General features: G+C 46.2%; 1 protein-coding gene across 4 annotated transcripts in view; it reads right to left on the minus strand.

Annotated features, from left to right (window-relative positions):
- Rfx4 (regulatory factor X4) overlaps positions 1 to 16,677 on the minus strand; it is a 158,114-nt gene that overhangs the window by 131,546 nt on the left and 9,891 nt on the right. Inside the window, exon 1 of one of the 4 annotated variants that reach the window (XM_031349019.1) lies at positions 7,315 to 7,444. The exons of the other annotated variants lie outside the window; for them this stretch is intronic. Within the exon in view, the coding sequence (XP_031204879.1) occupies positions 7,315 to 7,387 (73 nt within the window). The 5' untranslated portion in view covers positions 7,388 to 7,444. Of the gene's footprint in view, positions 1 to 7,314; positions 7,445 to 16,677 lie in introns of those variants that run through there. 4 annotated transcript variants of the gene reach the window in all.

Consider the following 16,677-nt stretch of genomic DNA (forward strand, 5'->3'; position numbering starts at 1 on the left):
AAAACAGTTTGATCAAGTCATTGGCGATGCTTCCCAGACTTAGCTGTTAGTAGGAGATTCTTTTCTTCAAATAAAAGAAACAAAAAACAAAACAAGAAACAACAAACAAACAAACAAAAGCCAGGGGAATCTGGCTGAAGTGGAGGAGGGCAGGGAACCTGGAAGTCTCCTCTTTTTGTCAGGTGATCCCCAAAAGGGACTCTACTAAGTAGTGAGAGGAGAAGTCAAAACTACCAGAGTTTCTATGCAGCACCTTCAAAGTCTAAAGGATTATGCTTTTCTATCCAATTTCAAAAGTTAAGTAAGAGTCGCTATTTTTTGTAATGTAGCATAAGGTTTACAAAATGTAGCATAAGGCTCCATTTTCTACAATACCCACTACTCGTCCTATCATTGAACAACATCAGCTACATGCAACCGTTGCCTCCTTTGGGTGCAACATAGTCCACTGCAAGTGATACCAAAAGGATGGGTTTGAGTGTGAGGCCATGCTGGTGTTTCCTTGGACTCCAGTTCTTCTGTAACAATTAGATGAAGGAAGAAAACTCCAAACCTCTGAACAGAGTCCAAAAGAATGTTCAAATGCTCTGACCTCAAACATCCACTCAAGATTCTCAAAGAGAGTCACTTCTGCCTGCATGACCCACTTCTAGGATTTGACGGGACTTCACAGTATGTCAGCGTTCTGATCCCTGCTTCCAAAAGCAATCTCCAGGCCTTTGTGTTTGCATACCTCGTAAGGGTCAAGCTGGGCTATTTTTTTTATTATAATTGTCTTTTATTATTAATGTGTCATTGGCTGATTTTGAGCCTTGACTCCCTAAACAAGTGCCCCCAGCAAGTCCTGTATTCTTTACACTGTGATTTTATATAATGTGGCAATTCTTGGGAATGCATATGTGGCCCTAGGCTAGGACTGGCCACACTCATAGTCATGTGGTTTTAAACATGGCTGCTTTCTTCACCTTCTTTTCCAGTCAGTTCAGATAATCTCAAAATGTAGCCCATTTTGTCTTTGAAGTCACTATGTAACCTGTGTTGGTGATCCTCCTGCCTTGGTATCTCATGCTAGGACAGCAGGCTCACACATGTCACCCCTGGTTCTCATTGCCCTCACAGAGCACAGATCTCTTATTTTATTAAGCTAGGTCCTTTCTAGATTATCGTCCTGTTCCGGAAACTTCTCTCGGAAGGGAGAATTTTAATCTACATTTTTCCTAGAAAGCAGCTGGAACCTAGAGGGAGGCTCAGCTATGGCAATCCTTATATTTCCAAAAGCTGAGGAAAAGTCTTCAGTGAGTACCTTAGCCGGGCAAGGGAACATGCTTCCGCAAGTGGGAACAAAGTGAGGGCAAGCGACAGGGAGAAGTGCTGGATTCTGTTCTGCTTTAAGTGATGCTCCCACCAACTGTTCTTTTAAAAGCTGCTTCCAAAATTTTAAACAAGTAAGGGGAAGAGATCCAAGGAGAGAAACAAAGGCCAGCTTGTTAAGAGGATATGGAAATCGGGTGCTTCTGAGCAATCCCGAGGAGAGGAGCGCAGAAGCTGAAATCGTGCACCGCAAAGCTCAAAGGCACAGTGGGGAAGGCAGCAGCTTGTAACATTTCAAAGCTGGGGTGTGCAAGGTGGGTGTCTGTCTGTTATCACATTGTAGTCCAAAGCAAATGGGTCTCCGGAACCCTTTCCAGCTTTCTCCAGGATGTTGTTACTGTGATTTCCTCACCCCTTCCTGCCTTGACATGGTTCCCTGGCAGCATTCTTGGCTGATCATCGGTCTCCATCAGACCACATCACCATGAGCACTATCTAGAGCTGGGAAGATGGCTCAGTAAGGCAAGCACTAGGACCTGAGTTCAGCTAGGTGGTGCATGCTTGTAATGCTGGCACTGGTGGGAGACAGAGAAGGCACATCTCTGGGGCTTGCTGACCAGCCAGCCTCATTCATCATGTGTCATTCAAGACAGTGAGACAGTCTGTCTCAAAAATGAAATGGATAGTGCCTTTAGGGTGGCACTTGAAAAATGTTTTCTTGTCTCTATAGGAATGCAAACACACATGTGCACCTACACATACATGAATATTCATTTATACACACACACACACACACACACACACACACGAACACTTACTTCATTTCACAAGGCTAGGAACAAAACAATTCTCCCTGTCCCTTACTGGACTGCACCCAAGCCAGTCCTGTTAACCTTGGTACTGTGAACCTGGTTCAACCATGAGAACCTTCTGCACTAAGATGGGTGTCCTGAAAAACACCCCTCATTCTAGAGAGGAGGAGCTTGTTCCCCACACCAGGTGGGCCAGAATGGCACAGCCCCCAACCACCATGTCCCGAGGCAAAAATGTTCCTCTCCTTTTCTGCCTACTGTGGCTCAGTCCCTGCACTGAAGACAGATAAAAGCCAGGCCCAAGGACAGGAGACAGTAAAAAGGGGCCATGAGAAGAGAAGTAAGATGTGATCTAGTATCCTTTTCTGCCTGCGGTTGCACACCCATGGCTCCCTCTGACCCCCAGACACAGGCTGCTCTCCACTGTCCCAGGGAACACCCAAATGAGTCCAGTCTCTGACACTGGGCGGAGATGGGAAAACAAGTATCATGTCTCCATTTCTCTGGTCCAAGGCCCCCACTTGTTTTCCCTGCTTTGTTTCTGCTATCCAGGTTTCAAACATCCTCTTGTCAATCAATGTCCTTGTAGACATCAGGCAAACAGAGTCAACTCAAAGGGTCCAGACTGTGGGGTGAATATTTGTTTCCATGTTTCTAGAAACTTGCAGTCCAGATTGGGATGGGACTGTGTGGGGTTTGTCATTCTCAATCAGAATGACATCTATACTGAATTTTAGTGAGGTTCTATAACTCATCCACCTTTGTAGCGCATGTGATTCAGTAACAAAGGCCAACCCATGCTGAACACTTATGTGTTCCACACTGTTCAAATTGGCATATGGCTCATCACAGGAACTCTATGAACTAGGAGTTGTTAAGGGGCATGTGATAGGGTTGGAGAGTCAGTTCAATAGGTGAAGTGCTTTTCTGAGAAAGTATGAAGCCCTGAGCTCAGATCCCTGACACACACATAAGAAGTTGGGTGTGAACCAGGCAGTGGTGGCGCACGCCTTTAAACCCAGCACTTGGGAGGCAGAGGCAGGCGGATTTCTGAGTTTGAGGCCAGCCTGGTCTACAGAGTGAGTTCCAGGACAGCCAGGACTACACAGAAAACCCTGTCTCAAAAAGCCAAAAAAGAAGAAGAAGAAGAAGAAGAAGAAGAAGAAGAAGAAGAAGAAGAAGAAGAAGAAGAAGAAGAAGAAGAAGAAGAAGAAGAAGAAGAAGAAGAAGAAGTTGGGTGTGACAGCTTATCATCCCAGTGCTGGGGTGACAAAAAAGAAAGAGCCCTGGGGCTTGATGGCCAGCCAAACAGGCAAATTCCAGGTTACCTGAGAGACGCCATATCAAAAGATGGCATACACCTTTAATCCTGGTACTTGGTAGTGAGGGTCAGGCAGATCTCTGAATTCAAGGCTAGCCTGGTCTACAGAAAGAGTTCCAGAACAGCCAGGGTTACATAGAGAAATCCTACCTTGAAAAACCAAAAATAAAATACAACAAAAAATTAAGGTGGAAAACATCTGGCAAACACATCCACACTCCACCTCAAGAGAGAAGGGAAGGGGGCTGGGAGAGGATGCAGAAATACACTGAGATAAGAAAGCTAAAACTTAGAGAGAGTAGATGATCGGTCAAAGCCACTCAGCTGGTAGAGGTCAGGACCAGTACTGCAAGGTCATAACCTCAGTTCTCCCAGTGTGAGCTGAGCCTCCTCCTGCCTCCCACCCTGCACTCAGACACAGCGTCAGTGCTGTGACCTCAAGCAAAACCTGATTTGTGTCAGAACTTTCACTAAAACTCTACCTACACATTATAATTTTTGCTAAATTCTCTTGCCTACTTCTTTGTCAGTCTTTGTCACGTGCGGTAGGCTCTTCAGCTGGCAGCTCAAACACCCCAGGAGTGGAGTTCATTTGGTTCTTTCTTTGGACTCTCCATTAGAATCAAGCATACAGTGCCCAGCCTCACTTCGATGCATTCTACATTACTGCTATGAGATGTCAAAGAATGCGTGGCTCATAAGCAGACCTGTCCACACAGCTGCAGACCTGTCCACACAGCTGTAGACCTGTCCACACAGCTGCAGACCTGTCCACACAGCTGCAGACCTGTTCACACAGCTGCAGACCTGCCCACACAGCCTCAGACCTGTCCACACAGCCTCAGACCTGTCCACACAGCCACAGACCTGTCCACACAGCTGCAGACCTGCCCACACAGCTACAGACCTGCCCACACAGCTGCAAACCTGTCCACACAGCTGCAGGATTCTCTAATTTTCATCATCAAGGCTATGAAAAGCATGGCACATCAAAGGTTTTTTTCTCAACTTAGAAAAAGCAAAATGTTGTGCTTTTGTGTGTGTGTATGTGTGTGTGTGTGCTTTTTGATGTAAAAAGCTGTACTAGAGAAATGCTATGAAAAACATATATGAGACTAGCTTCTGTCCTCTGTGACTATCTAAAGTCAAGGCAGATGTTATCTCCTGAACTCATGAGGGTAGGAGCCTATAATTTCTATTCTTTAAAAAAATCTTTAGATTTATTTGGCGTGAATGACCTCTTTGCCTGAACATGTGTACATGTGCGTGGTGCCCTCTGAGGTCAGATCCCATGAAAGTGGACCACCACTCTGGTGTTGGGAACCAAACCTAGGTTCTCTGCAAGCGCTCTTAACTGCTGACCTCGCCAGCCTCGTCCCCACTTCTTTTTGTTTGTTTGTTTGTTTTGGACAATATCTCATGATGTAGCCCAGGCTGGCCTCTCCATTTCAATCCTTCTGCCTCCTATATGCTGGATTCCAGGAATGTACCACCATTCGCAGCTTCTATTTTCCATCTTGAACCCAGCTGTCTGCTATGCCTGGCCCCAGAGATGTTGCACACACTAAATAAACTGTATGGGATATGTTCTCCCACCAGCTCCCCGCTAACCCAACAATAGGAAACTCCCACCGTGTGGCAAGTGTCTCCCAAGAATGCATTGTTTTACACTGGTCCAAATTAAACCTCAGAGCAGTGTTCTCGCCATGACTTGATAGTTCTATTTATAGCTATGGGAACTTGAAGTGAAAGTTACAAAACAAGGCCAGCTGTGACCAGCGCGGCCACACTGGCATTCTTCCAGTACAGAAAGAGGAGCTCGCCACTCACACTTGATGACTTCCTGTAGTGAGAGCCAAGCTTGTGGCAAATGTTGCAAAGGATATGAGGATGACTGTGAGTTCAGCCTCCTGGGCCACACCACACAGCTGGGCTCACAGCCGGAAGCAGGATGAGACTCTGCCTGCCCATGGGTCTTACTTCTCAGGAGCTTACCCAGCTTTACTTACAGGCAGACCTTCATGCCTCTTCACTTTGGTTCAAAGACTAAGAAGCCCTGATTTCCATAACTTTTCTCCATTTCATAGGATGAGATTGAGTAGAACCATATAGAGGACTGATTTCCTAGGAGGCAGTGGAAGAAATAGGAAGTTGCCACATCCAGGAGACAGCATGGCCTAGGTACCTCAAGCTTAGAATTCTGCTTCACAAACATATTGATATACTGGGAGTAGAGGGGCTGATTAAAATGAATCTTAAAAGCCAAAGCCTCATGAAAGCTTGGGATCATGCTCTTGGGTTCCTGAAAGTGTGCTCTCTATGTGTTCATTTTACAATTACTGCCATGTGCCTTTTTTATAATTCTAACAGAGATTATTCATCCAGAACCCTGGGGCCTAGGGGCTCAAGGCCTACATATTTGTTTTCAAGATTTTCCTCCCCCTTAAAATGTTTGTTTCATTCAATATCTTGTCCCCAAGACCTACAAATAGTTAGGAAACCAGCTGGCAGAGATGACTCATGAAAATGAAACAAAACAAAAACAAAAACAAAACAAAACAAAACACCAGTTACTGGAATCACAGACAGGGAGAGCCTCCATCAGAAAGGCCTCTGAAGATGATGAATTTAGGCAAACATAAAGTCAGGGAGGGAAAAAGCCCTTTGAAGAATCAGAAGGAGGCAGCATCAGTTTCCACTTAAGGCACAGATGCCTGACATGGCATCATGAGGGTGTTATGGTCAGGACAAGGTGGGAGGGAAGGCAGACGTGGTCTTGGTAGACTATGGGATTTACAGTCAGGACACGAGTTCAAGTACTGGCACCACCACTCATAGCTATGTGGTATTGGGAGTGGATCTCAGGTTCCTGAATCCCTGCCTACCAGGGCTTTCCAAAGATGCCCTAAAATAGCAATGGCAACATGTTTGACCCATTTGACCTCATTGGCCATAGGAAACTGGAAAGGCACCATCTCCTGGAACCCAGGAGCTCTCTGGAAAGATGAAGTTAGATTCTATTCAAGGGGAGTTGGGGGTTACAAACTGTAGGAGTGACTGAGTGTTCACCACATGCCAGTTACCTTACATCACACACCTCCTCTCTGCTCCTCAGAGAAATCCAGGCAGAGAGTCCACTAGCTCTGGCTTGCTAGAAAGAAACTAAGACAGGACAAATCCAGGTAAAGTAACTCAGACAGCTGGTGGCTGAGCTGAGTTGGGTCTAACTCCAAAGCTGGCATCCTGATCCGGAGCCCATGGCAAGGAAGCAAGGCATCCACAGAGAAGCTGTGGCCCCGGGGAAGGAAGACAGATCCATCTCGGCCTGGCTGAGTTTGGCTGATCCTTCAAGGATTCACCACTGATCAGATAAAAAAGGAAAGTGTGGTATTTTAGGCGCTAAGGCTGTAGTCAGAGATGAGGGAATGGAGTAGAGAAAGGCCAGGTGGGTTCCAGGAAAAGGTGAAGAGTTTGCCAACCTGTGGCCCGAAGAGTTGGTAGGCCAGGGATGTGACAGTGCCTTGGAAGAAGCTTGCAAAGGCCTGGCTCCCCTGCCTGGGAACCTTACAGGCGGCTCGGGAGCAGCTAGGCTTCCTAGGGAATATCATAGGAAGCACAGTGCTCTGGGGCCAACAGGAATGTCTCATGCAACACCTGAGAAAAGGCTGCCTGATGGAAGGTGTCACCAGGTTTTTAATAGAAAGTATTATTCGTGCTCTCTGTCTAAGCGGTCTTTCAGGACACTGTGCGGGGACTTATTTTAGGAACCCACAACTGTAAAAACACTACAGAAAAGGGTCGATGTGCCCCACAGATGGCTGCCAGGGAGGACTTGTGTTGAGGTCCCTTCCCCAGAGCCCAGGTCATTACCAGTGGAATGGTGTTGCCATGGCCTCTTCTGTCTGTAACCTCCAGCACCAGGCCATGCTCTGCTCTGGATCATTCTCTCCCAGTCCCTCTTCTCTCTTTCCTGACTTCACACTGGTGGAGACACACAGAATCTGGACCCTAGGAGACAACAGCTGTGGCCTCTCCAAAGGGCTCCTCAGGTCAGTCAGTGGTTACCATGGCAACCCCACAGGCCCTAGCCCAGGGGCCCCTGGGTTCCATCCAGGAAGGGGCTGAACCACAAAGACAGCCCCACCCCTTGTCTGCCTTCATTTCTTCCCATGTTCACCAAATGTGGATGGGGTGCCTATTCTGCGCTAGGCTGAAGATCTAGTGATGAACAAGACCAAGAAGGCCCTGGCTCAGAGGACCTGTGTCCTGCAGTGGAGATAGACCCAATCAGACAAATGAGAGGACTTCAGAGCTGTAAGAGTGGTGAGTAAGAGGCACAGGATGGGATGATGGGGGACTGGGGTCCTGTTTAGTGGCAGGGATGCTAACTGTTGGTCTGAGAAGAGGGTATTGGAGGCTAAAGGCCCAAGGCAGGAAAGGGCTTGGAGAATGAGGAGGACCTGGGAAGCCATTAAAGAAGCAAGGAAGAAGGAGCTGGACTGAGTGGCCCAAGGTAGAACTTCACATTTATCCCAATGTTCTAAGGAGCCATCTAAGTGCTCTCTGTGGCTTTCTATGGATGACTTGAACCACACAGGGGTTCCACAAAGAAGAGCCTAGGAAGGAACTTACATTCATCCATCCACTATTTGCCTGACAGCTCTTTGTAAAGTATCATGTACCTGGCACCCGCCATGGAGTAAAAACAATATCTTCGCGGAAGGTTGGAGTTTTTAACTCAGTTGTGTATAGTCACACAATAAAATGTGCCACGGGGGAAGAAAAAAATCTGGCTTATTATGGAAGTCGGGAAACTTAGAGGAAGTGATATTAAAGTGACAGATAAGGAGTTGACAGGTGTGAACACGGCAAAGAGTAAAGAAAGGGCAGGTCTCTGGCAGAAGAAACAAAATGTGCAAAGTCCTCAAAGCAGGCAGAGGAATAACATACTCAAGAAATTGACAGGTTGGGCCATGGAGAAAGGTAAGGACAGAGGACCCCTGTCTAATCCCCAAGACTCACATGGCAGAGGAAACTAACTCTTGTAAGGAGAACACTCATCCATTGCTGATGGAAATGCAAATGTGTACAGCCACTGTGGAAATCAGGTTGGCAGTTCCTCAAGAATTTGGGAAGCCATCTACCTCAAGAAGCAGCTATATCACTCTTGGGCATATACCCAAAGGATGCTTCATACTACAACAGAGACAGCTGCTCAACCATGTTCTTTGCTGCTCTATTTGTAATAGCCAGAAATGAGAAACAACCTAGATGTCCCTCCATAGAAGAATGGATAAAGAAAATGTGGCACACTTACACTGTGGAATGTTACTCAGCTGTTACATAAAATAACATTATATAATGTGCAGGCACATGGATGAGATTAGGAAAAAAATCATCTTGAGTAAGGTATCATAGATTCAGAAAGACAAATATGGTATGTATTTGCTTATTATGTGGATATTAGCTCTGAAGTCAGTGACGACCAAGTGACGGTTATAGAATCACAGAGGTTAGGTACGGAGTAAGGAAGGGACTAGAAGGGACAGATAGATCACAGTAAGAAATGGAAATAGAATAGATAATTACGAATGTATTGGTGGGGCTGAAATGGGGGAATTAAGTAGGGGGAAGAGAGAAGGTTAAGGGAGGGAATCCAGGGAGATAAAGTTAAAAGTTAAGGAGCATTTGAAGGATAGTTTGAAAACCTAATGTAGTAGTAGAAACCTCCTAAAATATATGGGCATATAAAAGTGATCCAAATGAAATCACCAAAAATTAGAGGAGGCAGAGTCAATTCTTGTCACCAAAGCTTCCAGTACTGGGATTGGGTTACACCTAATTGAGTTGTTGGCTAAAGGGGTTCCATGTGAACCCCTAAATAATCAAGGCTGTTGGCTAGCAAATAGGTTACTTTCCCTAAGTAGATAGCAAAGCTCCATTGCTGAAGACAACACTTGTACAACTCATTGAACACGGAGAAATCAAACTGGTGCCTGCATAGAGCCGTCACCCCTACACTTTGATACTTTGATGAGTACCATCTCTGATACGGGATGGTACTTTGCACACTACCAAAAGAGAAATGTAAACACTGACCAAGCCATAAAATCTATGATCTACAATCTGTCCTGCAAGATACACTAGTGCAGTGGAGACACAAACCGGTGGGAGTAACCAACCAAGATCTGATCTTACTTAAGGCCCATGCCATGAAACGCAACTCATACCCAGCACTGCGCGGGTGACCGACAACCAAAGACTAGATAGCCCGGGGACCTAGGGTAAAGCCAAATACTACTGGTCTTAAAAATAATAATAATAATAAAATTATGTTCTGCTATAATCGTAGGTCAGTAGTGCCGTGCTCAACCATCATCAGAAAAGCTCCCTCCTGCAGCAGTTGGTAAGAAATATAGAGACCCACATCCAGACATTATGCAGAGAGTGAGAGACCTTGGAACACTCAGACCCTAAATGGGATGTCTCCACCAAATCCCTTCCCTTGGAGATCAGGAAACCCCACTGAAGAGGAAGCAGAAAAAGTGTAAGAGCCAGAGGGGATGGAGGACACCAAGATTAGAGGCCCTCTAAGTCATCATGAGCAAGTTCATATGAACTCACAGACTGAAGCAGCAAGCTGAGGGTCTGCACGGGTCTGTCTGCACTAGGTCCTCTGCGTATATAGTATGGCTTCCAGGTTAGTGCTTTTGTGGGGTTCCTGAGTGTGGCATCGAGTGGGTCTCTGATGCTTGCATCTTCTCTTGGGCTTTTCTTTCTGTGGGTTTGTATGGTCTGACTTCAATGCAATAGTTTTTGGTTTTGCTTATTATATTTTATTATTATCTCTCAGAGCCTGTTCTTTTTCTAATGAGAGACAGAAAGGGAGTGGATCTGGATAGGAGGGTAGGTGGGGAGGAACTAGGAGGAATAGAGGGAGAGGAAACTGTAATTAGGATATATTATATGAGAAAAGAATCTATTTTCAATAAGAGAAGACAAAGAAAAAATTGTCCTCTGACCTCGATACGTCTGAACTTGACATGTGTCCAAACACACATGTGCCTGTGTGCTCACACACACACTAAATAAAATGTAGTTTAAAAATTTTATAGGGCCAGGCAATGGTGGTGCATGCCTTTAATCCCAGCACTTGGTAGGCAAAGGCAGAGGCAGAGGCAGAGGCAGAGGCAGAGGCAGAGGCAGGTGGATTTCTGAGTTCGAGGCCAGCCTGGTCTACAGAGTGAGGATACCCAGGGCTATACAGAGAAACCCTGTCTCGAAAAACCAGAACATAGATAGATAGATAGATAGATAGATAGATAGATAGATAGATAGACAGACAGACAGACAGACAGACAGACAGACAGACATAGATAAATTATAGGCCTCTTGGCAGCCACTGCTCATGTTCCTCTGGGCACCCATTCTGCACATAGGTACAGTGCCTGCCCTGTCAGGTACTCTAAGATGCTATGGGGCCTGCACAGGGACATCCAAGCCTGGCTCTGGAAGTGGCGCTGGCTAAGGAGTCTTGCTCAGTAGCTGGTTGGGGAACTTTCAGTGCTTTTGAATAGAGTGGGAGACCGGCAAAGCACCTGTGGGCATCTCTGGTACTGCCTGAGCACCACCTTAGAAGGGAGACTTGCAGAAAGAGGGACCATGGAGTAGAGTTTCTGTGACAGGTACTATCTACTCTGGGCACTTTCAGTAGTGAGAAGTTTTAAGGCAAACTGAGACTTCATGGACCTAGTGCAGGAAGCCAGCTACGCTAGTCAATCAGGCATGTCCAACCTTTTGATGTCAAGACAGGATAACATCTACAGTTTACTCTCAACAAGTGTGCAATCGTTTACCTACCCCTCCCAAATGAAACTGAAAATAGAAAGCCCTCAGAATGCTTTAAGTAGACAATTCCATGCTAGATTATTCTTTGCTACCCTCTGCCATAAGAAGTCCACAGGGCAGCTGCACTAGGACAGATGTGGTGAGAAAGGAAGGAAGGGCCAGGTAAGACAAGAAAAAAAACCTTGGTTTTTTTTCGTCTTTTTTTTTTTTTTAAATCTGTTTTTTAAAATGCCTGTTTGAGGTCTGGGACTGAGGTCCCTATCTGCCACTACTTTATACTCCCTACTAGATGCAAGGGACTCCAAATAGAACACAGAACAGTCTACCATGATGTGGACTCTGGGGTAACTCTTTATCAACATTGCCATTCCATCATTGACCTTCCTATAGTCATGTAACCAGTATGCCCCTGTATGCCCCTGGGCCTGACCTGAGCCTGGCTCTTGCTAACCAAATAGCAGCCATGCATTGTGTTTGCTTCCATTTCAGGAAATTTCCAGAAAGATTCTCGAAATTGCAGAGAGATTCATCAATTCAGTACAAGAATTAATAACGAAACCTCTTCCTTTCCCTGGATGCACAAGTGGTTTTTATTCAGTTACCAACTCACAGGGATGCCTAGAGACCAGAGCAGTGCAAGATGCTCAACTCTGCCTCCTCTGAGGGATAAATTCAGTGTCAGAGCAGATCTTCCCTCATGTGAGGGCTGAATCACCACAGATCCAGCTTTTACTCCCCTCCTCTTCTCTGAGAGACATATCTACACTGCCCAACACCAGCAGATTTCAAAGTTTTCCATGTCTGTTATCACAACATTGTTAAAACTCACAGAAAACCAGAATTATCAGATCCTTGGCATTCTCTGCATAGTTTTTCTTTTCAAATACATCTAGACGTCTTCTCTAGCCCTCTTAAGTGATACTCATTGCCCTCAAAGCCCAGGCTGTAGGCCCCGAGCAGATTTCAAGCAGACATAACTTCTGAGACAGTCTACCAGCAAACAGATCCTTCTCCTGTACAAAATGGTTCCTTCCTATCTATCTGCTCATCTACTGTAGATGTCGTGTTTTTGTTGTTTTGTTTTGTTTTGTTTTGTGAGACCAGGTTTCTCTGTGTAGCCCTGGCTGTCTTGGATGGAACTCACTCTATAGACCAGGCTGGCCTCAAACTCACAGAGATCTGCCTGCCTCTGTCTCCCAAGATCTGAGTTTTAAAGCATGTGCCACCACCATCTGACTGAAGCCATTTTTTTTTTATGCTAGAAAGAGAACCCTACTTGCCCACAGTACCATCCTTTCTAGAAACTACCTGTCTGTTATCTTTCTATTGCCCAGGCTCCATCCGTGTGTCCACAGATGGGATTTGTGTCTCCAGGGAAGCTGTCATTTCTCCTTCCTTGGAATATTCCAGCATGGAGCATTCTCTCTCCTGTAGCTCTATTCCTCAGCTCCATCCCTGGTCACTGGTACCCAGTGTCCATTCAAAGTTCATGCTTATCATGAGTGCCTAACCCTCTTCTTTCTATGGTGCCATTTCTGAAGACACCTCTCTCCCTGAGAAGACTAAAAGTTGGTGGCTACAAAGGAACTCTAGGCTTCCTGCTTCCTGCCTGGTTGAAGGATTGGAGGCAAATGAACTTACCTTGGAGTCCCCTCGTGGAAAACACTGGTCTGCCTATAGCATGTGGGTTAAAAGAACAAATGCAGAGCAAGAGCTTTGCCCAGTGCTGGCTCTATACAAGTTCTAGAACAAAATAATGGAATCGCTGTAACAATTCCCAGTATTTCAGACAGCAACTCCTTCCTTGCTTATTTCCTGTCTACCTTCCTCTTCCCCCCTCCCCGCTCCTTGCTTCCTTCCTCCCTCTCTTCCCCATTTCCTTTCTTTCTCTTTCTGTCTCTTTGACTCTGTCTCTGTCTCTACCCTACTCCCCCACCCCTGTGTGTATGTGTGTTTGTGTTCATATTGCTGTATCAAAACACCGTGACCAAAAAGCAAGTTGGGGAGGAAAGGGCTTATTTGGCTCATATTTCCAAATCACAATCCATCATTGGAGGAAGTCAGGACAGGAACTCAAGCAGGGCTGGAACCTGGAGGCAGGAGCTGATGCGGAGGCCATGGAGGAGTACTGCTTACTGGCTTGCTCCCTCTGGCTTGCTCAGCCTACTTTCTTATAGAACCCAGTACCACCAGCCCAGGCATGGCACCACCCACAATGGACCAGGCCCTCCCCCATTGATCACTAATTGAGAAAATGTCTTACAGCTGGATCTCATGGAGGCATTTCCTCAGCCCAGACTCCTTCCTCTCTGATGACTCTAGCTTGTGTCAAGTTGTCACACAAAACCAGCCGGGTATAGTGACAATGTATCAGTTAAGACCATGAAAACAAACTCCTAAGTTCAAGTCAGACTTTCTCACTCTGTGACCCTGGGTAAGCCACCAGACAACATCCTTGAAACTTAGTTTCTTCATCTGCAAAATGGGCATCATATACCAAAAGCCTTCTGGAGTGTGGGTGAGGGAGAATTAGGTAAAGCAGGCATAGAAAGTGCTTCTCTATCATCGTGATCGTCATGGTGTGCCCAGCTGAAGTAACCCTTTGGTCTTCTGTGTCATTTTCCCTGTTGGGGCCTTGATACTAGATCACTCGCTATTCTGAAAAGAACACGGCCTTCAAAACTGGGAAAACACCAATTCTAACCCTTCCCTTACAGTTGATGAGGTAAACTCTGTGACTACAGGTAAATTACTGAATTTCCTGGGCCTCAATCTCCCTCCTGTGGAAACCACTTGCCCTGAGGTTGTGAGGGCTTGAAGAAAATCTTCTGAGCTCCTTAAGAATTGTCCGTGCCCTGCTCACCTGCTAATGCATGAACAGGATAGCCAACCCACAAGAAGACCGGGAAGGGAAAGGAAGAAATTAATTAGCCTCAGCAGCCTGCATGGCACATAGTAGGTGCTCAGAAAACTAGGGGTTCATCTACTGTTTATGTATCTGGAATTTGATTCCATGAGGACTCAAGTCAAGCTTCTCAGAATGACCTTGAGGTATGGAGGGCAGCTGTCTGTGTCAAGTAAATGCCTGTTGGCTCTGACTGTGTGCCAGACCCCGTGGCAGGTACCCTTCCTGTGCTCAGCACAGGTACCGATGAGCCCTGGGGAAAGCATGCAGATCAAGAGATGATGCTTCAAGTCAACGCCCGCAAGGCAACTAACTTCTTTTCACACCAGTGTGTGGCTGAAGGACCAGGGGACAGAACTAGGACCATGGGACTCTGTTGCTGGGAAACCAGCAGCCCCTCTCCCTGCTGACCGGTGTTTTAACTGGTATGCAGGTATCCTGATACCCCAAAAAACCAGAGTCCAGTTCCCAGCGCACACATGGTCAGGTTACAATGGCCTGTGATTCCAGTTCCAAGATATTCAACCCCACTCCTGGTCTCTACAAGATCTTGCATGTGAGTGGTAAACATAAATTCATACAGTCTCTCTCTCTCTCTCTCTCTCTCTCTCTCTCTCTCTCTCTCTCTCTCTCTCTCTTTCTCTCTCTCTCTCTCTCTCTCTCTTTCTCTCTCTCTCTCTCTCTCACACACACACACACACTCACACACACATATACATACTCTCACATACACATATACACACTCACACACACACACACATTCACACACTAAACAAATCTTTCAAAAACAAAAGCATTGACATCCCACCATCTGGGGACTGACTTGCCATGGAAGTCAATGCATGTAAATGAAGCCCTTTGAACCTCAGTTTTGCCCAGTGTCAAATGGGAATGGCAGCTTATGCTAGGTCATAGAATCACGAGGTAGCATCATGAAAGACTCACCACAGTAGGAAAACAAAACAAAACAACAACAACAACACAAATAGATTCTAAAACTTCTGTTTGCTTCTGTACAGCCCTGGAGGGCGGGGTGAGAGAGTGTCTTAGAGACCACCACAAGACTACCAGGAAAAGGTGGATGACTGTTTATTCATTATTACAGCGTGCCAAGTCCTACGAGGGTCCTTTGTGTGCTCCTTTAGGTTTTCTGACAATTTCCTGGGAAATGGGTACGTTAGCAGCCCCACCCGACCTCTGTCCATGAAACCAGGTGTCACCACTCTAAGTCATGCAAAGCTAATGCTTGTTCCGTGATTGAACACTTAACATGTATTTTAATGGCAAGGTTTTATGCTGAACCTCTTCCACATGGAAGCTAGTTTAACATGAAGAAGGGTGACGCTCTGAATGGTGTATGTAGGATGTCAAATTCACCAAAGCGACGGGCAGACAGACAGCTACTGGCCCAACGGTAAGTGCCGACTTAAACTCAGATGCTCCCAGAATGCTCTGAGAGGCAAGGTAGACTGTATACAAAGTTGTCCCTGCAGGAAGGACCACGTGTGAGCATCCTCAGCCAGCTGCTTGCTGCCAGCACCAGGTCACAGCATCCCTGACAGTATACCCCAGAGAACTGCAGCTTGAGCTACTTTCCCCCACCGGGACTTGGGAAGACTTGATTTCCAAAGACTCTGTATTGAGGTATGTGAACAAGGATGTGCACATCAGTGTCTTCCTTCTGTGTATAAAGGATACAGCCCGGCTTTGGAATCAGGGAAGCCATGTTCAGATACTGTCTGGATAGTGGTGGTTAGGACTAAGTGTGCTACCTAGATCCTCTGATTCTCAGCTTCCACATCTGTGAAATGGGAATACATAATGCCATGAGTTCCACATGATCCCTTAGTGAGGTACCATGCATCATAAGTACTTAGCATAGTGTTGGGAAAATTTTTTGACGCATCATTCAATTTGAAAAAGAGGTTCATCTGAATAAGAGGAAACTGACCATTTTGAAAATGACTAGTCACCTTGCAATCAATTGCCAAAATGGCTTCAATTTAGTTGCCTCTTGCCTCTCACCCTCCCTCCCTTCTTCCGTCCCCTCTGTTTTTTTTTTCTTCTTCCTTCTTCCTTCCCTACATCCCTCCTCACACAGAGCTATCCATTCTTTTTAGGAATCTCAATGCCAGGAACGTTGAGTAGATCCCAGACCCCACAGGATGCTTTAAATCAAGGGCCCTGCCTAGTCTAAGCTTTTCCCTGCAAGTGTATGTAGCGCATGCTGTCTGGGCTTCCTGGGTGCACAGAGCTGGAGCTCTCCTCATGCACAGCATCCCTCACCGGTGCTGTGGGGCATCCAGGGGTGAGAAAGCCCTGCAGCCTGGGACTTGGTGAGCCCAATGATGAAGAACAACCATTCTTCATTCACAGCCAAGTTTTCAGACTTTCAAATGGAACCTTGATTAGAGGAAAGCTTTCCTTCCTTCCTTCCTTCCTCCCTTCCTTCCTTCCTCCCTTCCTCCCTTCCTCCCTCC

This window comes from Mastomys coucha, unplaced genomic scaffold (assembly GCF_008632895.1).
Source record: "Mastomys coucha isolate ucsf_1 unplaced genomic scaffold, UCSF_Mcou_1 pScaffold4, whole genome shotgun sequence".
Taxonomy (NCBI): domain Eukaryota; kingdom Metazoa; phylum Chordata; class Mammalia; order Rodentia; family Muridae; genus Mastomys; species Mastomys coucha.